At 35.7% G+C, this 23847-nt stretch overlaps 1 protein-coding gene, 4 non-coding genes and 1 pseudogene across 5 annotated transcripts; 2 read left to right on the top strand and 4 right to left on the bottom strand.

The window, feature by feature from the left end:
- Positions 1-5811: 5811 nt before the first annotated feature.
- On the top strand, positions 5812-7401 carry LOC100893164 (annotated as a pseudogene).
- A 2542-nt stretch (positions 7402-9943) lies between these two features.
- On the bottom strand, positions 9944-10025 carry TRNAS-GCU. The gene has a single exon. It is a non-coding gene; the product is annotated as a tRNA-Ser (tRNA).
- Positions 10026-10786: 761 nt separating this feature from the next.
- On the bottom strand, positions 10787-10868 carry TRNAS-GCU. The gene has a single exon. It is a non-coding gene; the product is annotated as a tRNA-Ser (tRNA).
- Positions 10869-12285: 1417 nt separating this feature from the next.
- Positions 12286-12367, bottom strand: TRNAS-GCU. The gene has a single exon. It is a non-coding gene; the product is annotated as a tRNA-Ser (tRNA).
- Positions 12368-13150: 783 nt separating this feature from the next.
- TRNAS-GCU lies at positions 13151-13232 on the bottom strand. Its single transcript has one exon. It is a non-coding gene; the product is annotated as a tRNA-Ser (tRNA).
- Positions 13233-15472: 2240 nt separating this feature from the next.
- LOC115919365 lies at positions 15473-20841 on the top strand. Its single transcript, XM_030972963.1, has 2 exons — positions 15473-15692; positions 19791-20841. Exons 1-2 carry the CDS (start codon positions 15613-15615, stop codon positions 20224-20226), a joined length of 516 nt encoding a protein of 171 aa, XP_030828823.1. The 5' UTR covers positions 15473-15612; the 3' UTR covers positions 20227-20841.
- The last annotated feature ends 3006 nt before the right edge of the window (positions 20842-23847 follow it).

Here is a 23847-nt window from a genome sequence, read left to right as displayed (position 1 = left end):
AGGAGGAATTACAGTCAAGCCAAATTTTACATTGCCTTTAGGTACCCCGGGCTGATCATGATGTACTGTACTATAGTAATTGAATTTAAACGCTTGCACACATTTCTATATAATTTTGTTTTCAGTACACCTTTCATAACCTGAACTTAATGAGGTATTAAATGACCCATGCGAATACTTTTACGCATTGCCGCTGCCGGGAGAGCCACATTCCAATTAAAATTAGTTGTTTTCATATTGTGTGCATATTACACTCTATAAGGTATCGGCACATTAGATATTCTATCGAAAATGTTAGCCTTTCATTTAATTTGTCGGTAATACGTCGATCTGGCGCTGCTCAGTGGCTGCCGGGCTCACGATCAATTGGGCAAAAAGAATTTCCGTTTCTGTTTAATAAAATTTGGAGTGGACTAGCTATTAGGCTGTTATTATTATTCTTGACAACCTAGAATACAAAACCTGGTTACGCAAGTCCTCATGTAACGAAAGAAATATAATGTACATAAGATTTTTTTGGTGTTTTAATTTATTAAGCATATTTTATTCTTCATGAAAAAGGAATTTTCTTTACCACCCCTCCCCCGATATTGGTATTGACTGGCATGACTGGTCACACCGTCACACAAGAATAAAGAGTTGGATACTTAGATTTGAAAATGTCTTAAACTATTTCATTGGTGAATTTTAATGTCATATAAATGAAACCTTTTAAATCACTTATATTCTTATATGAAAGTTATGTTTAATTTAGGTTTAAACAAATATTCTAAATGTGAATATAGATAAATTTGAAATAATAGGAGTATATGTGAATTGTTATTAACTAAAGGTTGTTTGCAATAAAATATTGCTTCTTTACTGGTCTGTTTACACTAATCAGGGACGTGATAGAGAAGGACTGGAATCAAGCCGCTCTCCTTTGACCCCATGCTCCAAGCCGCCGAAAAGTTATGCGCTAATCAGCAACTGTTGACCAGGTGGTGAGAGAAAAGAGCGCATGAAATTTCAGGAGTTAAAATTCCTACATCAGAAAATGGTATCACTGCAACTGTTCGCTGTCCCTTCCAATGATTTGTCATCCATTGTTGAATGTGTAAAGAGTAGAACAAGCGAACACAAACTTGTGTACTTTCATCCTTTTTTAAACTTGAAAAATACAAAAAACACGCGAAAACACGCATTAGCAAACTTAATGTTATTGAAGATTGTAAATCATGGATCAAATAACGGGACATTAAAGCATGCACAAATTAGCGCATCATCCTAAAATATTGAGTTTTTGACAGGATGTAATTTTTCTTTTACCAGCTCTGGCACACAAATTAAAGGAAGGACGGAGTTCTAAATTTGAAAATTTGTTTGATGCACTATTCCCAATAAAATCCCCATACAAAGTTTTTGATTTACACTGAAATTTTGCCGGTAATTTAATATTTTGTAATAAATGTAAAACTGGTGCCTGGCTTCCGAAAGTCCCCGCAGTGGAAGCGCGGTTCGGAGCATGGAACTTCAAAGCCAAGTGGAATGTTACACATCCCATTGTTACGCTTTAGAACTCAAGAATGCGTTTGAATAAATTACAAGAGTTTCGCCTCCTTTTCTTTCACCTCCCTGGTTGATGCAATAGTCCATTTTCGTAATGTAACCAAATTTAATGCATAAGTCTTTAAGAAGTGCCTCAATACAAATTATTTCATTCACCTGATAGGAATAACAGTATTTCAATAGTCAGAATGCAACTGCATATATTAAGTGTTGCTAGGTTTGTCAAGCCATAATGTTTGTCCAACCTGACAACAACTAATGTATGCAGTTCGGATTCTGTCTATTGAAATACTATTATTCTTATCAGGTGAAGGAAATAATTTGTATTGAGGCACTTGAGGCACTGTTCGTAGTGTTAGCAATTACGTAGCATATTATATTCACCCACGTCGCCAAACATTCTATGAGACAGGTTTTACGGGTCTAAGATTCATGGTTACTGCATGTGTAAGGTTATTTACACCCTGTCATTTCTACTTTGGAACCCTTTTAGATCATAAAATCTACTATCAACTCTCTGTCTCTGTCTGTCTCCCCCTCTCTCTCTCTCTCTCTCTCGCTCTCTCTCTCTCTCTCTCTCTGTCAATGTAGCAATTTACTATCACGTGTATACTCGTTTGTCTTTCTGAAAAGTGCAATTATATTCTCATGCTTACGGCAACTGCAATATCAGGACAATCACAATGGAGGTTCGGGGGGGGGGGGGCAGACTAAGGGCAACACAAACTGTTGGGGACAATATTTGTATCCAGCAAACATAATATGAAAGTATATTATGAAAGCACGTCAATAAATCATCCGTTCAACTCACTACCAGAGTGGGGTGTTTCACTAACAGAAACACCTCCATTTTTATATTAAAGAATCCGATTACATAGAAGCAACAGCTTCAGTGGAACGAATGCCCCAATGCCTCCCGCCCATTTCCTTGTCACTATGAACATGACGGACAATGAAAGTGGACAAAATATACAGTTCCTCAGGTAGACAAAGGAACATCCCTTCACTGCTATTATGTAAAAATGTGTGGAACAGGTGTCACATGCATATTCACCTGTTAAACACATTTTTACATAATAGCAGTGAAGGGATGTTCCTGTGTCTACCTGAGGAACTGTATATTTTGTCCGCTTTCTTTGTCCGCCATTTTCATAGTGTGTGTTACATCTGCGCATCGGTGTAGTTCTTGTATTACACTAGCCGCACCTAACACGACTTTTATACAAAATTGATTTTATTTAGCATGAGTAGATGGCAATATATTTTGATAAATACTTGTATTGACAATAGGCCATTTCCGTAATGTAACCAAATCCAATGCATAAGTCTTTGTGAAGTGCCTCAATACAAATTATTTCATTCACCTGATAAGAATAATAGTATTTCAATAGTCAGAATGCAAACTGCATATATTAAGTGTTGCTAGGTAGATCAGGCCATAATGTTTGTCCTACCTAGCAACAATTAATGTATGCGGTTTGGATTCTGTCTATTAAAATACTATTATATTCTTATCATGTGAATTAAATAATTTGCATTGAGGCACTTCACAAAGACGTATGCATTCAATTTGGTTACATTACGAAAAAGGCCTATTGGAGCATCACCTCGTTAGATATTCATCTATTATTAATTCTTTTGTTCAGGGAAACACAATGCCAGTGCACTTTGGCAAACCCAGATACATAATCTGAAGTATTCATAACAAAGAAACATTCTAAAAAAAGAAATTAGGTCACACAAATTGCTTTATGATCTTCCATTTGAGCGCTCTGTTGGGGTTGCGCCATACAATCTACAGCAAGGTTTTGTTTGTCTGTGAATTTGTCTCTTGTTGCTGACAGAAACTTTGCCTCGGGATTATTTCCACAACAAAATAGTAATTACCATTTATTACGAATAAGAATTATAGAAATTTTGCTCATGTGTTAATTTTCAAATTAAAAATAAATGAAACAATCAGCAAAAGTAAACATTGCTAATTGAATTGGTTTCTTAAAATATTAAAAGATGATGGAAATTGTTCTACTTTAAAAAAAAAATGAAAACACATTCAAATGTTTAAAAATAACTGAATAAATATGTATTTAGTTCTAATAAAGTTGAGCCAAGACAGTACTTATTTCAATCATCATTCTTTTGATATGTTTTTGTTTATGTGGAGACATTAACTTCGTAAAAAAATTCTTGCAAGATACGGACCGCTGTTCAGTTATTTTTTTCTTCTATATACCACTGGTTCATGCTTTTTTGTCTATCTGTTTTTCACCCTCTTTTTCTCTGGTCCTGTTTCTCTGTTTTGCAACTAGTCTTTTATTTCTTCCTTTCTCTATTTCATTGTGTCACATATCTTTTCACTTTCATCCCATCAGACACACGCAAACACACACACACCCACACTGGTTAGTGTATACTTGTGGCTATTTGTTTTCGTGATTACTTTTTTTTTTTTTTTTTTACCTCACTCTGAAGTTCCACAAATAGAGAAAACCAACAGAAGATTGTTTATTGTGCGAATAAAGAAAAAGAAAACGTATCGCTTTGGAAATGTGGACGTGCTTGGTTACGTAGCCAGGTTAGCAAGACACGAATGGAGAGTGTTTCTCATCATGTCTTGTCTGTAAGTTAGACAAGATAATGTTTAAGATATTACGTAGTTATCCAGTAAAAATAATGAATGTCACACAAAAAATGGCGAAAACTTATAGCTGTCCTTTATAATGGAATGAGTGTGATATTCATTAAAAGCCATGAGTATTCCTTTAAATTATTTAGAAGATTTTGCGTTATTTGCATGTATGTCACCTAGATATAACTTACTGTATACTTATTGTTAAGAGGGATTTTACACAAATTCATTAATTTTATTATTTTCATATAAATATTGGAATCCATGGCAACATCTCCGCTGGGCAACGGAATGGATTCCAACCCAGGGTTTGAATCAGTGAGCGTATATGATAAGATAATGAATACATGATTCATATACTGGGTTGCTTTAACGCACTTGATTATCGTTCTGTCCTACTAAAAATCTACTCCCTCATATTTTATATTTAACACCCATTGCCAAAAAGAAAAGGATAGGTGACTGTGTATACCCCACCACCCTCCCCATATCGTTTAACCCCCCCCCCAATTTACTTAAGTGTGCCTTAATAATTTCCATTCTCTTCATATCCACGATCACTTCCTCATAATGGCAAATTTAGGAGGCATGCATTAAGTGGGTAAATGGAACCTGTCAATCAACTTACTATACCCAAATAAAAAGGAGCCCAGACACCAAACATCGACGCACAAGAGGGCCACAATCAATTAAGCCATTCTGTCATTAGCAACGTCCCTCTAAAAATAATTTATTCTTCGTTGCCTTGTATTGATTATTAGCCGTGATTTCGACGCATTTAATGTTGTTCTCCATCATGTAGACACATTAGAGTGCTTTATTTGCTATAAGAACAATAGACAAGATTGGGAAAGAGAGAACGGACGCAAGACGGCCGCAATTATTGTCGGGGGGGGGGGGGGGGAGGGGAGGCTGACGTAGCTTGCCCGAATATCAATATTCTCATTTCTCAAAGTGAAGAGGTATCATCAAAATAATAATATATAGGTAAGTAATGAAATTAATATAGAGATCACCAAAATGCACGAATATGAGGTGGTAGTTGTCGGAATACCAGATGATGGATGCCAACATTTCTTGGGGGGGGGGGGGGGAGTTGAGTGGGTGCAGATCCCGCTTCGTATGGGTGAAGGTATAATCTAACTATTATGACAAAGTTTTTACTTGTTGAATTTGAGTGTCGGTGGAGGTATCGATACAGTATTCATGAGAGAATCTAAGAAAAATAGAATACAAATACAATACAATGGAAAATATGAATTACAGAAATACGAAGAACAAAAGCAAAAAAGAGGGGAAAAGTGAATTATTCGTATAAAGATTTAAATAGGAGCATATTAAAAAAAAAGAGACGGATGGAGTGTGTTGAAAATAAAGGAACGTGGTTCAATTAGCGCTTTACAGTAATACATTTTTCCTTTAGAACTACGTATTGTTCGAGGCAACTAACAATAGACCACCTCGGTCTGGGACAAATCACCATGGGCGCAAGATCGGTTGACTTTCTCTCGACACTCGATCTAATATTTGCAGAAGGGTTTTATTCATTCAATTTCACTCTGTGCTCTTCTTTTCATCTCGTTTTCTATTCATTACCCCTACAAGAGGGCTCCGTAAACAAATCATTCGAACGTATTTTCTTTGAGAACTCATTAGACACAGGTGGGTTTGCATAAAGAAGAACACAGATCAAAAGTATATACTGTCATTTAGTATGAAGCTTACGATAATAATCAGGATCTTTATAGACTAAGGAGGATACAGTGTGTATGCTGCAGAACAATTATGAGCTAACATAAATTTGACGACCCTATAAAGGAAAAGAAATCTTCTGACGACCTGTAAACAACCTTTTTATTAGTTACTCGAAAACTATGAGTGTCTCGGAACGTCAACACGAGCAGCTAGATCATCGCCTCTATTGGAATCTTCTGGCAAAAGTGTGGATTTGAAGTTTATGATATCTGGGTGATGCCCCGTCTTGAGGATATTTATATTTGTATTGTAGACAAATATCAACGACATCGCATACAGATCCATAGAGCCAAAGTTGAAGTGGTTTGGAAGAGGAGAAGTTAACATTTTTGACCTTGAGAGTAAGTTGTGCTCAGATATAGTATTCTTAACGTTATCAAAAGAATATTCTCTATCAAGTTTAATGGGACTCTCTGCTATGTTGCTTGCGTAGAACCAAGCGTGCTATTTTGTCCATCAACGAATCCACATCAACAGGCAGAGCACCAGCCATGTCGGACCTATCCAAGCTGCCACCCGTAGCCGCCGGGAGTGAAGATGCCTTCTTGACGGATCCAGCTGATCCAGCGTCAGCATCACGACCATCCACTGCCTTCGAGCCATCCTATCGCATGGAACCTGCTCGAAAGTTTCGAACTCTTAACATCGAACAAATCACAGAGAGCATCCTGGAGGGACGCCTGTCTCAAGAACACTATGATCCGAAGCAGTGTCGTCTCCTGTCTCGGGATATCGCCGGCGCCGTCATGGAAGAACTCAAGACGATGATGTACCCTCGATACAAGTTCGTCGTCGTCGTCAATATCGGGAGCAAGAAAGAGAAACCGGGGGTGCAGCTTGGAAGTCGATGTATTTGGAATGATAGTACGGACTCGATGACCACCGTTCACTACAGTAACGGATCGCTGTTTGCTGTCGTTATGGTTTATGGACTGTATCAAGAATAAAGCTAATAAACGGTTCATGTGCACAAACATGAATTAATGTCTATTTTTTTACATGAGCACATCTTTAAACAAAAGTTTACAACGGAATAGAAGATGACGATTTTTGTACCATAATGATTTCGTGAGAGAAATATATGTGTAAACAATTTTTTTAGCCGAAAATCCCTTTGGAGTTCGAGGGTTTTCATGAACCGGACCAAGGATGGAGACTATTGTGATTCAATGACTAAACCCTCAAGATTGTTGTTGTTTGTATCTATCAGTGAAGATCTTAAGAATGTGATATGATGACTTTAACACGTATGAGCCATCAGAATACTTTCCGTCGGTCCATAATTATTTGTACAATGCAGAGACTTGAAATACATTGTAAGTCACCTCAACTGTATTTATAAACTGCCAAAAGACACCGATTTTTAAAAACATATATGAATGTTGTGAATTCCGTACAAGGTTGAGTTCTGGGGAGAGGTGAAAATTGTTTGTTAGCGTTATCATTGTTATTATGCAAGTGTGGATGAACATCAGAGAATAGTTTTCCCTGAAAAGCATGGCTCTTCAAATGCCTTCATATTCTAAATATGACAAGTAACGGCTTAAAAATAAGGCCAGATTTTTCTGTGTGCAATGCCTGTTACTTTACCAAGACTGGGTCAAATTTCTTATCATTTGTGATGATTCCAGAACCTTGCAGTACACACATATACTTGTAATGCTACATGGTCAACTTTTTCTGATCGATTCCACACTGTTTCTTTCACAATCCAATCGCATGACCAGAACTCAAATTTATCTATAAATCTTTTGCATGAATTTGCTGTTATGTGTTGCGGTGGTGTTCCATGCATGATTATTTTATGTTATTTAACTTAGTGGTTGTTGTATAAAACAATGAATGAATGGATTCGAAAATAGGCAAGCACATTTTTCTATTAAATAATGTGAAAGCAAGATTGATAACCAACTAAAAAGATGAGAAGCATTATCACACCATTTGTTTAGTTTTCAAGAACACTGAATGGGTAGACTTATTTGAGCCTTGAATCCTCTAAAAAATACACGAAAATAATAATTGAAGAACTTTTGTGATAATGACAATTTTAAAACTTGCAAAATATATAGGCCTATTTAAAATGCCTTTCGTGTCTTTTCTTTGCTGGGTTTTTCTCCAATGATTAAAATGAATATAACACTAATGACTTGTTCATAATCTAGAAGAAACTTATATTCGTTTCGGAGATGTGAATGGTGATTGTTAGCTAGGCTATTTGTTGTTAAATCGTTAAATTTGAATGCGATCGATATGACGGGACATGGTTTTCTCTTGAGGTTACGTTCTTCTCTCTGAAAAGAGAGACAGGCATGATAGCAGACTTTGTCTTGTGAATTGTGAGAAAAGATTTGAATGTATGAAATTTGTAATAAGTTCCTTCGATTAGTACCGAATATAACCACGAAAACGACAAAAAAATGCATACGAAGAAGTTAAATGATCTTAGTATGATTAGGACGATTATCTCTATGATTATTTATACTTCTCCCTAATTTTCAATAATTATTTTACTTGTACCAACTAGAGGTACATGAGATTATGATCTATGATTTTTATTTATTATTACACTAAAATCCTATCATTGTGAGATAATACAGTTTAGACGTTTTATTTGTGTTACATAACGAGGAGGTGGGAAGTTATGTTCCCATTTATGATGATATAAAATTATATATGAATACAAACTAATCATATATTGAATGAATAATAACAGAACACTCCATTGTTTGAGGTCATTTTCATGTTGTTTAAGGTTTTCCACAGCCACATTAGCATGAATAGTGGGTGAAAATTTGTCTAGTAAATAAATTGTTGGTTGATAGAAGCTTAAACCCTATGATATAAAAGTATGTAAAGTGACTCACCCTCTCCAGTATAAATGTCGGTCGACAGAAAGCATTCGAAAGATGAGTGGAATGCTTTGTATATATTATCGACAGGTGATTGAAATTTGAAATGATCTGCTTGATTACTCTAATTACCCAAGGTGTTTGAAATCTCTTCGTCGTAGTAATATAGGAATACTTCCTTGATAAACTGAAGCAAGTAGGGTTTTGTATTATAGAGTAATTATAATTTTTTTCTTCATGAATGAGTTAATGGCTTAATTTAGCTCCGCTACATTTGTAATGCATCTTGGATAGGTGTGGTTACGTCATTACGAGCTGTGACTAAAGTCGTAATCATAAATTGGCGGAGAGGAGAGTTTCAGTAACACCTGTAGTTCCAAATAACTGGAGTACTGCGTACAGCACATAGCCCTGTCTATACGCTACACAGTCTGGGTGTTGTCTGGGAGACGCCGGGTGCTGTATAGTTGGTTCTTAGAATTAAGAGGCTTGCTTCTGATGTGCAATCGCAGTAGCTTCTGAACCAGAATAGCTAGCTGTACCTTGTGTCTGTTGTCGCAGGTCGGCAGAGAGGTATAGCTCGACCTGTAGCAGAGGTCATGGTGTCCAGTCAGCTTATTGACTTGTTGGTGGTGAATGATATACAAATATTAAAGAACTTTGTTTTGTTTTCTTCCTGAGATATAAACTACGCTTCAATAAATTCGTGAAGCCAAGATCTGGTCTCCCGAGCTTCTTTTTAAAGAGCTGCTACTGCAGTACAGGGGGGGGGGGGGGGTTCACAAAGAACCTAAGTCAAAATTAATTTTAAGTAGGACTTAAACATTATGGAGAGCCATTTGTAACCTTATAATAAAATATATTCAAAAGCAAAAAAATATTTTTAACTGTTCATAAATTTCACATCAAGAACATGAAATCTCTTTGATAATAGAAAATTAGAATGATTTTGAATTAACATTTTAACGGCTTTCAATAGTTGTTAAGTCCAACTTAGGATCTTTGTGAAACATCCCCTGGTCTTGAACACGGTCCATCCAGGGTGTTCTAAACCAACCCTTGATTTTCTACCCCACGGCAGTATTATGAATTATATTTATGCATCGTTTTCTTGAGACAGTAAATATTGTTTTTTCGGAATTGGAATTTTAACAAAAATCATCGACGAGGATGGGATTCGAACCCACGCGTGCAGAGCACAATGGATTAGCAGTCCATCGCCTTAACCACTCGGCCACCTCGTCTTGCACGAATGTGAGAATATAGCTTAGATTTTTAGTAGGCTGTAACCCATATTCCTGTAATTTCTGATATAATTGCAAAACAAATAAATGACCGTAATCCAAATAGGCAGTTTTTATAATATAACAAAATGTATGCATATAAATTATGCTTTGTGAAACGCCTCAATGTGAATAATTTCATTCACCTGTCACGAATAAATGTATCTCAATAGCCAGAATTCGAATTGCATAGGGCCTACATTAGTTGTTGCTTGGTAGGACAAACATAATGGCCCGAATTCACAAAGAAGGTTTGTCGACAAACCTCCTTTGTGAATTCGGGCCCCATGGCTATCTAGCAGCACGTAATATACGCAATTTGCATATTCTGACTATTGAAATACAATCGTTTGTTACATAACAGGTGAATCAAATAATTCACATTGAGGCGCTTTACAAAAGCATATGCATACATATTGTTACTTTACGAAAAAGGCCTATTAGCAACAAATGATATAAGAGTAATAAAGAACAGTTTTATTTGTCTAAGTAATCATAACGTGATCTTCTAGCAAACACATGAGTAAATAGAAGGTTAAAGTCCAAATTCGGATTCAGATAAGATTTTCAAATATTAATAAAAATAAGTCATGTAAGTTCATGATATCAGTAATACGTTTGGGTTGAAAATTTATTATTAAATTATCTTTTTTTTAGAGCCGATCAATCAGTTTCGTTGTTGTTTAGAACTGGGATTTATTTTTAAAACAAAATCATAGTATCGACGAGGATGGGATTCGAACCCACGCGTGCAGAGCACAATGGATTAGCAGTCCATCGCCTTAACCACTCGGCCACCTCGTCTTTCACAATTACTTAAAAATAGCCTTGATTTTTATTAGGCTGAAAGCCATTTTCATGATATAACAAAATGTATGCAAATGACTTTGTGAAGCGCCTCAATACGAATTATGCATTCATCTGTTACGAATAAATGTTTTATTAATAGTCAGACCTCAAATTGCAAACATGAGTTTTTGCTTGGTAGAATTAACATTAATATTAATAATAATGTCAACTTATAAAGCGCACATATCCATTCTAAAAGACTGCTCAAGACGCTCTGTATAATATCAAAATAATTATATAATATTAAAACTACAACATAAACAAATAGTGCTTAAATATCCTCTTGAATATTCCAATTGATGATGATAATTGTCTAATTTGTAATGGTAAAATGTTTCATAATTTGAGTGCAAAATTATCAAAAGCCCGGTCCCCATATAGGTTGTTGGGTGTATATATTAACTGGAGCTGTGAACCTGAACGTAAATTCTGTTGTGTGGTGTACGGTTTCAAAATCGGATACAAGTAATGGGATGAAGAATGAATAAGTGTTGTGTAAGTAATAAGTAACAGCTTATACATGCTTCTTTTTTAGACTGATAACCAATGAAGAGATTTTAATATATCTGAAATATTGTCGGATCTACTACGAAGGGTGACGAGCCGAGCTGCCATATTCAGAACTCGTTGCAGATGGGCTATTTAATTACACATTTCCAAAACGACATGACATAATAAAAGAATGAACAATCTGATCGGTGGCTTTCTGATTCATGATCCTCCAGATATTGTGAGTATTGACTGATGCTAAACTAACAACATTAATATGAAATCTGAGATTTCATGGTCATTCCAACATCAAACAAAACTCCGAGATTACGAACCTGATTAACACATTTTATTTCAGAATTGCTAATGAGAATCCTTTGTGCAGAAAATCATGGCTTGCCCTACCTATCAACACTTACTATATCCAATTTTCATTCTGACTATTGGAATACAATTATTCGTGACAGGTGAAAGAAAGGATTCGTATCGAGGCGCTAAGGTATAAATTTGGTTACATTACGAAAATGGCCTATTATTAACGAATGATATACAAATAGATAAAGAACACTTGTATTGGTTAAAGTAATTATAACGGGATGGGATGGGATGACATAATGGGATATTAAGGATGGGATAAAAGCTTCTTGCAAACAAATGAGTAAGTAGAAGCTTAAACTTCGAGTCAGATTCAGATAAGATTTCCAAATATTAATACAAACATATCAGTTCATAACATCAATAATATGTAGCATTAATACGTTTGGGGTGAAAATGATCATTATATTATCTTATTTAAACATATTCCTCATGTATAATTTTCTTAAGACGATCTATCAATTTTGTTGTTGTTGTTGTTTAGAATTGGGTTTAAACAAAAAAGTATCGACGAGGATGGGATTCGAACCCACGCGTGCAGAGCACAATGGATTAGCAGTCCATCGCCTTAACCACTCGGCCACCTCGTCTTGCGTGGGGATGTTAATATAGCCTAGATTCTAGGCTAAATGTGTTTTTTAATCCTTGGCTATATTTTCCATTCAGCCTAATGAAATGAAAAAATGAAATTCGTTCCTTTCTCGCCTTTTCGTTTCTTTATTTACACATATTATTTCATACATTCTTACACTTCGTAGGCTGTCTTAGACGTTACTGTAAATGCCGCACCCCACCCTTTATTAGTTTCTGGATGGATAAGCAATTATTTTCCCATCTCTAAATATAAATATATATGTATAAATGTTAGTCTTTGCTATTATATAAACGTGCTGTGATTAATACTAACTTCCCCTAAAAGATGAATACATAATTTTATACTTTTACAATCAAAGGGATTAATCTAGTAATTTTCAGAACTCCTTGTCCACTCATCCAATATATTTTGTCAATTTGGGGATAATCCATCAAACAAGCCAGTTCACGGTTGCAGATAAAGGTCATTGCAGAACAAATTTTGGAATACACGGAGACGAAATAATGGATACGTGCTCATGAAAGTTATGTAATCATTATTAATTCATGCACATTCAGTGCACTCCATGATACACAGGTGAAAGTATTTTTTGAAAAAAAGGAAACAAAGGCTATTTTTATGGCACCTCCATTGCTGTAGCAGTGATTATTTCAAAATGTACAAAGTGGGACCTCTTCATGTTTTGAAGATCTGTGGATATTCGGGGTCATTGCAGTAATGTGCTAACCGTGAACTGGTCTATTTCGTATGTTTTGGAATCGGGAGGAAAAAATTGTAACGACGAGGATGGGATTCGAACCCACGCGTGCAGAGCACAATGGATTAGCAGTCCATCGCCTTAACCACTCGGCCACCTCGTCTTACACGGTGTTTGTTACCTGGTTTTATAATTTCTCCTTTTCCATAATTCAAGGATTACACAACTTATCCCATTTGTTTATGACATTATGCACGATTCAAAACATTTAATATTTGATGTCATTTGAGTAAGATAAGGCCAAGGTCATTTTGAACAAACTAAGAAGATAAGAATTCCAATAAGTATATGTGTAAGATTAAAACGAAATATAAAACAAGAAATGGAAACTCCATACTCTAGAAATTCGAACTGCCCCTATTTTATTTGTTTATTTCGTTGGGAAATCAATTCTCTCTCACATATATACACACTCTTTCATGAAGAAACATCTATCGGGTTGCAAACCCTTACGAAAAAAGAGGAAAAAAACACCACACAGTTGACTAGCCATCATCTCTTAGCAAGAAATTCTTACACTAAATTCTGCTATGCCTTAGGAGCCTTAAAGAAGAAAAGATTATCTTTTAAACAAATGATAAAAATGAAACTTTTAAATAAACAAAGCCTTGCAACTTATTTTACTTTTGTTTTTAATTCTTGACTGGGTGTGTCGTTCATCTATAATAAGGGGCAAGGCCCGGTAGGCTCATCATTCACAGGCTACCATCTCCCAGCCAGGAATTACTTTATACTAAATTATACTATTAATTACAGCTGATAAACAAGACAAAGCTATAAAAAAAGGTTGAATAAAAGAAATAAAGATTAGTTGACTGGGTGTGCTGTTTACCTACAAAGTACAAAGTATATCATTCACAGGCTACAATCTCCCAGCCAGGAAATACCTTCACTAAATTCTACTATGAATTACAGCTGATAAAATGAGAAAAAAAGAAAAGAAAAAAGTTGACTTTTTTTTCTCTGTCCCTCTATCTTGTCCTCTTTTAACTTTCTTCCGTCACTCTCTCTTTTTACCCTTTCCAATTTTTTAGGCCGCCAAAAAGGGCCGCGGCATTATAGTTAAATACTTAACATTTTTTGGATATTCTATTAATGTTTTTAAAAAGAATTAATTTATAAAATTTAATTGAGTAGAAAGATATAAATAAAGAATGAATGAATGAATCAGTCTGGATTATATAGGGAAAATATCCAACATGTTAGATGTATTCTACCCTGCCCCGATTATGTTTTTGTCCAATTTACATTTTACTTCAATTTGGGGAAAATACATATTTTTCGTTATTGGCCTGCCATTAGGGTACCAAGCTTATTCTACAATTTCCTGAAGTATAGATTGGAAAAAAATGATTCCATGTCTATTTTACCCCAAGGTCATTTTGAATGGAACACTGACCAATAAATATGATTGAGTTTGTGTTTAAGGGTGCATGCTCTCTACAGTTGACATTGATGAATCAGTATTTACAGTTCTATACCCGCATATTTGGAGATTTCCGCGGTACTACCGGATGGTTCGCAAAGCTTCATTCCTTGGTTGGGAATAGGACATAAGGCTTACTGCTCAAGTTTACATTGATTTCATGGACATTTTTTCATGTGACATGTTATAAACGAAATTTGAGAATAAAAATAATGTTTTGCTGCTGAGGATAAACAACGTGAACATTGAATATTATTTCTTGACAGAGATTTCCTAACTGCGGCGATCAAAATATGAACTATGTAATGAGATGGTTCGACGATAGTGGACCAATATCCTGTACAAAATTGGATTTGACAGATTATACGTTTTGTGTTGAGAAATGGTAAGAGTTAATTTTTAAAAATCTTATTATTTCTTTATATAATTTATATATATTATAATGCTTTAAAAAAAACAATATTTTTGTTGTTGCTGTTACCCTCACTATTGAACATTAAAAGCCTGTAAAAAATGAAAATCTGAAGATGGCCACTTCAAGCAACATGCTTACTATTTATCTACTATGCTAAAAGCCGGAGGAGCATTAATTCTGTATCAAAGAACATAGCTAACACCCTCCACACTCTCAATAGACGAAATATTCTTTTTACCCAGAACAAAGTTGCATGCGACAATTAGGCAAATCTCAAACAAATATTCCAAGTGTTTCTGTGAAAGAAGTGCATCTCAGATCACTTGATGATCACACTGTCATGATGATCATGAAAAGAAGGAAGAAATGTTTCTTATGTGTTGTTTTGTTTTTAATAAGAATAGAATATCAAATAATGAAATTAACATCATTGTTTCCACGTAGCCCTATTATGTTCTTACACTGGCAATCAATTTATCTGTTGCACTTTCAGGTCGGAAAATGTACCGAATAACAAGAGTCCGCGGCGTAGCATCGACGGATTATATTGTGTGTGAATATATTCCATCTATCAACACACTTAACAACTATAAGAAAGGACCACATCTCAAGAAGAAAACATCTTGATTTGCAAGAGTAACAATGTCAGACTGGCAGTACAGAGAGTCACAGGACGGGGAGATAGGTGAATCATTTTGGAGCAGATTGTTTTCACATAGATCGTAAGTATAGTAAAAACATTGTGGTAAATGAAAGTCATGATACGACGAGATATTATTAAGTAAATTTGAGGCAAACCCTAACGACGTACATACTGATAAATAAATTGTGCTATAATGACTCCATTTTAACAGGCCTATTATGTAGACTACTTCTTTGACTGCTGATACTACTACTACTACTACTACTACTACTACTACTACTACTTTTAAAATAAACGCTATTTCTTATACCACTTCTACCACCCTTTCCAACGCCGCCACCACCACGACCACCATATCCACTTGTACTAGTACTATACTACTACTACTTCTCGTACAGCTACTTCTACAATAACATACTACTATCACCACCATCATTTCTCCTAAAACTATACTGCTATGCTTTCTACTACTAATACTACTACGACTATAATTGTTATACTAGTAGGCCTACTGGTACTTGATCTACAACATCATCATCATCATCATCTTTTCTTTTTCTCTTCTTCTTCTTCTTCTTCTTCTTCTTCTTCTTCTTCTTCTTCCCCTTCTTCTTCTTCTTCTTCTTCTTCTTCTTCTTCTTCTTCTTCTTCTCCTCCTCCTTCTTCTTCGTCTTCGTCTTCGTCTTCTTCTTCTTCTTTTTCTTCTTCTTCAACTATTACTTCTACATGCAACGACGACGATCGGACGACGAAGATGACGACTATTATTGTTACTACATACTTTTACTACTCGTGTTAATATTGCTATACGTGGACAGTATACTACAACTACTGCTATTACTACCTCTACTAGTAATCTTACTTCTTCCGCTACTACTATTACTCCTATAACTGCCACTACATAAACATGAACTAGCATTACCCGTCAAATCAACGAATCAAATGATCTTTATTGCATTTTTTAGGGGACACTTCCCTAATTTGACGTCCGTATATCTAAATCACTCTAAAGTAGCAACATAACGAATTCGACACAAACATGTAAACAAATTGTTATACAATCTCCCCGAAAAGCATAATGAAGTATTGACATTTACATTTTCTGATTTGGCCTGTACATACAGACCTGTTCAGAGATCATTACACTAGTCCCTTATGATTATCCTGGCTGAGTCTTGTGCTCAGTCTGTGATATTGAAACCGACATCTCAAGTGCCATAAGTTCACTTCATACGCTGAAATGAAATATGAGTAACGGAAAGCATATGGCCGATAAGATGGTAGTTGCCTGTACTAAAACCAATGTTATGGAATATGTTAGTCAAATAGTATACGGGTATAATCAGCTGATGTGCACGTGTATTTATGCATCAATGTTCCCTTTTGATGTTCTCTCTTTTATTTTTATTTTGCAAAAGTTGCAAAGATGTCTACGCTGGGAATACATTAATATACATACACAATTATACATATATGTAAAGGTGTCGTGATCTGGTGGATACATCACCCGACTGTGGATCACATGGTCCCGCCGCGACACCAATGTCCTTTGGCAAGACATTGATCTACATTTGCCACTCTCCACCCAGGTGAAGTAAATTGGTACCTGGTTGGAAGAAATTCCTTGAATGCTTATTATTATTATTATGGCAGCTAAGCTACAGCCGAGGTAATAACATGATAACATGCAAGCGGTAGAGTATATTCATATAGTAGCTGCGCTATATAAATTGAACTGTTATATACAAATATATATTTATATATATATATATATATATATATATATATATATATATACATGGAGATACATACATGATGATATTTATATACATATAGTACTTGTGTATCTGGTGTCGCCGAAGTCACTGACGTATCCGTGGTCTAGTGGTTTAAAAAAATAATATTTAAAGTTTCCATAAATATTTTTTATTTTGGGGACCGGGGTCAAATGCAATAAATTATTGAAAATTTATTGCATTCTCTGTGTTTTTTATATTTATGGAAACTGCCCCCTACCCTAGCCCCCGCTGCGTACAGTCATGGTTCAGTGACAAAGCAATGACCTCGTAACTGTGAGGCCCCAGGATCAATACCGTCGATGTGCTATATTAGTACCCTTTTGTGGGGCATTAATCCTCATTACTGTCTTTTATGACTTAAGAGCGTCGGTGCCCTAGTTGATAAGCATAGTAGCATACACATGTTTAGCAGTCACGCATTGTCAAATTATTATTCAATAAAATCTGAGAATGTATACTATTATCTAGATCTATTATTTTTAAATTATTTTTGAAATAATTCCATAAATTGGGGTAAAACAAAAATATTCCACCTATATGAGCGACAGTGTACATACAAATTATACGTATATGTAGAGGTGTCGTGGTCTGGTGGAAACATCACCTGACTGTGGATCACATGGTTCGCGGTTCCCAGGTGATGTAAAGGGGTACCTGGTTGGAAGAAATTCCTTGAATGCTTATTCTTATTATTATGGCAGCTTAGTTTAATAATATGATACTTGTATTCAAGCGGTAGAGAGGCTGCGCTATATAAATTGAACTATGATAATATATTTATATACTATATATACATGAAGATACATTACATGATGATATATATATATTTATATACTACTTGTGTATCTGGTGTCGCCGAAGTCACTGACGTATTTGTGGTCTAGTGGTTTAAAAAAATAATATTTAAAGTTTCCATAAATATTTTTTTATTTTGGGGACCGGGGTCAAATGCAATAAATTATTGAAAATTTATTGCATTCTCTGTGTTTTTTATATTTATGGAAACTGCCCCCTACCCTAGCCCCCGCTGCGTACAGTCATGGTTCAGTGACAAAGCAATGACCTCGTAACTGTGAGGCCCCAGGATCAATACCGTCGATGTGCTATATTAGTACCCTTTTGTGGGGCATTAATCCTCATTACTGTCTTTTATGACTTAAGAGCGTCGGTGCCCTAGTTGATAAGCATAGTAGCATACACATGTTTAGCAGTCACGCATTGTCAAATTATTATTCAATAAAATCTGAGAATGTATACTATTATCTAGATCTATTATTTTTAAATTATTTTTTGAAATAATTCCATAAATTGGGGTAAAACAAAAAATATTCCACCTATATGAGCGACAGTGTACATACAAATTATACGTATATGTAGAGGTGTCGTGGTCTGGTGGAAACATCACCTGACTGTGGATCACATGGTTCGCGGTTCCCAGGTGATGTAAAGGGGTACCTGGTTGGAAGAAATTCCTTGAATGCTTATTCTTATTATTATGGCAGCTTAGTTTAATAATATGATACTTGTATTCAAGCGGTAGAGAGGCTGCGCTATATAAATTGAACTATGATAATATATTTATATACTATATATACATGAAGATACATTACATGATGATATATATATATTTATATACTACTTGTGTATCTGGTGTCGCCGAAGTCACTGACGTATTTGTGGTCTAGTGGTTAAAAAAAAAACATATTCATATGGTGTTTTATTTTCTCAATACCAGAGGCAGTACATATACTAGTAATCAAAATCATGCAATTTACATTATACTGACTTGACATCACATTCAGAATAATCGAAATACAATTCAAAAGTATAATTCTTAATGAACATCAATTGATAAACAAAACAACTCTTTCATACATTTCCTTATTCATTTAAAACAATAATAATAATAATAATAATAATGATAAAATACTTAGTCATTTCATGTTCATTTTTTTTCTTCTTTCAAAAACGCTTTATCAAAAAAGATGCTTGTACATGAAATATTATAGTCTTTAAATAAAATACAGTACTACCTCTGAAAAGAGAAAAACTCCCCTAGAGAGACAGAGATTAAGATAAGAAAGAACAAAAAAACAAAACAAAACAAAACAAAGCAAAGCAACAAAAAATACAAAGCAAATTTTAAAGCATAACACAGACTGAATATAATAAGCTATAGCGATTTAGTTTTTTTTTCTCCAGATGGCAATTATTTTGCTAAAGACATTTATTTGAAAGTGTAAAAACTTTCCCAATAAATTTCAAACAGACTTACATGTATAATTATGAAGACGTCAGTCACAGTAAATAACGTTTAAATATATGAAATATACATTCTGTTGTTTTTACGATAGCTAAATTTCTTTCTGTCTCTCTAGAAGCCACATGTTATACCTCGACTACGTTGCGCTCGTCATTGCTTGTTTCATCGTCCTCGTCGTCATCGTCTATGTGTGTCGGGAATGTTCATGTGAGTACTTCAAGCATGGATACACCGGTGGCGAGTCAAGGTCCAGCAGTGCCGACGATCTCCGTATCGTCCAGGACGACTCTCCACCCGAAACGTGTTCCTCAGTCGATATCCATCACCTGAGCCATCATAACTTCAGGGTGTTGGAGGAGTACTCACAGCGCATGGCCCAGGTCCTCCAGGGACCTCCTCCGTCTTACGATGAGGCTATCAAGGATCGATCTCCCGCTAATTATCATGGTACGGTCGGTCAGACGTCGACGGCTCCATCAGTTTCACAGCGCCCAAACGGACAACATGAAAATGATAGCGAGAGCGTCCCTCTTTTGCCGGGAAACCGATGACAAGGGCTTCAAACCTATAACAATGATTTATTTTCTGTAAACGATGATTATTATTCAATGTTTTCTATAACGAGAAGGAGACACTATTAAAAGAGACATTACAATCAATGACCTTTTAAAACTGTTCTGACTACGCATGTAGCAATCGTGGGGTCATTCACCTGACTCTCAATCCAAGAGTTGAGGGTTCGAATCCCAGCGAGGTACTAACGTCTTTTGGCAAAGCATCAATCTACATTAAAATGATGCCACTCTCCACCCAGATATAAACGGGTACCTGGCAATTCCTGGGGTAATAATAATTGTATCGCCCCAGGAAGAACAACATTGGTGCTGATGAGGCATGCCTTGGTAAAACAAATATTTGTTATACTGTTAATCATGATGAACAACTTCTCGGCTGCCTATTCTGGATAATTTACATCGACATGATTATCATCATGAAATTATATCGGCCAAAAGAATGACGGCCTATCTTCTGCGAAATGGGTCGAGCCAGTTTGGACAAAGAGGAGATCGGACAGGATATATTTGGAGGGTACATTTAGAGCATTATTGAATTGAATTGAATTGAATATATTTATTCATCACCATTGAAAACATTGAAAGAAATGACAATGCCAATATAACATAAATACATGACATGAATTATAAAAATAAATGTTCTACAGCGATATACATGTACATTATAAAAATATTTAAAAATAGTTATAAGTAAATTTAGTGTCAAGAGTAAAACAATTACTATTTACAATATTAGTTTGTGATCGATGGTAAATAGCACATGATTTTGCTAATCGAGTCTGACTCTCGTTGTCTAAAGCCTAAAATAAAGTTTATTGAAAAATAAACGATGGGTTTCCAAATCCTATAAATAAGATTGTATATAATATTACAATAAAAAAAAACGAGACTGGTTGCTATATACAATTATATAATTACAAGGTTATAATCCGTGGTTTTCACCTAAAAGTAATTTTGTAAGTTTTTTACGAAAAGAGGTTCTTGATCTCTCAATTCTAAGATTAGTAGGAAGCATATTCCAAAAAGTACTACCAACAAACGAAACAGAAAACTTTTCTTGGTCTGTTTTGATTAAAGGAAGACGTAATTGTCGACCCGTTTTTTTGTCTTGTGGAATAGTCATGTTGTATCATACTGCAATAATGTTTTAAGGAATGAGATAATCGTTCATTTATCAAATCGAACACAATTTTATTCAATAAATTGATTTTGTATCCTCAGGTGTTTTTTTCTCGGTTATATGATTGAGGATTCATAAGATGAATGAAAAACGTTTCATTGCATAATCATGGCGTCATGGCGAAAATATGATATTCACTCAATATGATAAGTGGTAGGTTAAAATTGCATACACGCTATGAAATCACGACATAGTTATGTATGTATGTGTGTTTGTGTGTGTGTCGCATGGTGTGTGTCGTGTGTCGCATGGTGGGGGGGGGGGGGGGTAGTAGTGTGTGGATGAGGGTGTTGAGAGCTCGAGCCCTCTCTCTTTTTTATAGAAAGAAACCAACCAAGGCACGGCCCCGGCATAAAAATTCTTCTTCTTTTTTCTCGGCAATATGCGAAACCACATTTACCTACATAAAAGCGTGAATTAGCAAACCCAAGTTCAGTAGAAAAAGCGCGAAAAAATAACGAATGCGAGAAGTAAAATGAAGTAAAAAGATAAATAATTTGTTCAAAGAAAACTACACACTTTTATCGCCAGAATCTGGGTAAAAACGCTCCATTCGGTTGCGCAGAAGACGAACTGTCAGTCAAAAATATTCTTTTTCAATCTGCGCATAGTTATATGCAAATTATACCGAACATGCACATCGTTTATTAGTGTCACAGATGGGTCGTATCGTTACTGTTATACTATATGGAAAGATTGGATAGATGTGCAAATCATTAAAATTGTAATCAGTATACGGTGCGAAAATGATTCTTCTCCACCTTCCGCAATTACCTACCGCTTTTGCATAATTTTTGCGTGGAATTTTTTCCTTTCTTATAAGTGCCCCTTTTCATCCCAGACGAGTGCCCTTATTCAAATTTAAGAGGTGCCCCCTTAACTATGTAATAAGTGCCCCTTTTCATTTCTGATAATTGCCCCTTTTTATTTTGATTCGTGCCCCTTATCCTTTCTAATTAGTGCCATTTTCCTTCTGATAATTGCACTTTTTCCGTTGTCATTAGTGCCTATTTTCATCTCTGGTGAGTGCCCCTTATTAAGTGCGAGGAGTGCCCCATTTTCACCTATGGTCTCCTTTTTACTTTGAAATATGCTCTTTTTCTTTTCTAATGAGTGTCCTTTTCCCTTTGGATATGTCCCCCTTTTCCTTTTTCCCATAAAAAGTGCTCTAAATTTAAAGCGATTAAGAGCACCTTTTACTTTAATTTCACCAAAATTGTATACGCCTTAGAACAATATAATATGGTGTAGCAGAATGTGTATGTTGATGGCAACCCAAAGAGGAGACTTTTCTCAGTGTGATGTTGTAGAATAACGCATGGTCCAGACACTCCCCCCCCCCAAAAAAAAAAAAATCGCCCTTAGATAAAACACGCCTTAATAAACATTTCAAATCAACTGTCTGCAAATAATGGCATACCGCTGAAGCTTCGAGGACATAAGAGGACATATTTTAATTTTTTTTTGGTCTCGAAATTTGAACATTTGACCGATCGACATTCCGTTCCGTTTAGGGGGGGGGGAGTTAGGTCATCTGTTTTTAAGTCATCCATTTGGCTTTTATTTATTTTATTTAAAAAATAAAAAAAAAAAATAAAAAAATACAGAGCACAATTTTTTTTTTTTTTTTTTTTTGCTCCCGAAAATTTGAAAAACGCGCCGGCCAAAAATTCGCTCAGTGGGGGGGGGGGGGGGGGGGGGGGGGGGGGGAGGGGAGGGGGTAGTGAGCACACTTTTTTTTTTGATCCTCAAAAAAATTTCAATTTGCACCCCCCCCCCTTGAGCGCCAGGGGGGGGGGGGGCCCAACCCCAAAAAAGGTAAAAAATCACGTGATTTTACATTATTTTTTTCTCAAGGGGGGGGGGGGCCGGGCCCCCCGGGCCCCCCCCCCCCCTGGATCCGCCACTGATCACCACCACCAGTGGCGTACGCAGGATTTTTTCAAAGGGGGGTTTTAAAATCAAAAGGGGGTTTTCCCAAAAAACATACATAAAACATACACATAAAAAAAACTCGAGGGGGGGGGGGGTTTAACCCCAAAACCACCCCCTGTGTACGCGCCTGACCACCACCACCCTCATCATCATCATCAACATCATCACCATTATCATCATCATCATCATCATCATCATCATCATCATCATCATCATCATCATCATCATTTCTCTTGTTTTTGTTGGGTGTTTCATTATTATGATCATAATCAATATACTGAAATTATTTATTGTTATTGTTATCATCATATAATGGGCCTACATTTTGGAAAAGTGGAAGATGAATAAATGTGTACATCAGAGTGTCCTGTGGAAATCCTACGCATATGGTGCAGAGATTATACCGGTGGAAATGTTCGCTTCCTCACCAAACGTGTAGTAGAGGTTGTATGTGATCATAGATTGAACCTTACAACCCTCAC

The sequence above is a fragment of the Strongylocentrotus purpuratus genome, unplaced genomic scaffold, assembly GCF_000002235.5.
Source record: "Strongylocentrotus purpuratus isolate Spur 01 unplaced genomic scaffold, Spur_5.0 spur5_scaffold_6, whole genome shotgun sequence".
Taxonomy (NCBI): Eukaryota; Metazoa; Echinodermata; class Echinoidea; order Camarodonta; family Strongylocentrotidae; genus Strongylocentrotus; species Strongylocentrotus purpuratus.
The sequence above is the reverse complement of the archived record's forward strand: the minus strand, read 5'-3'. Positions and strand labels throughout refer to the sequence as shown.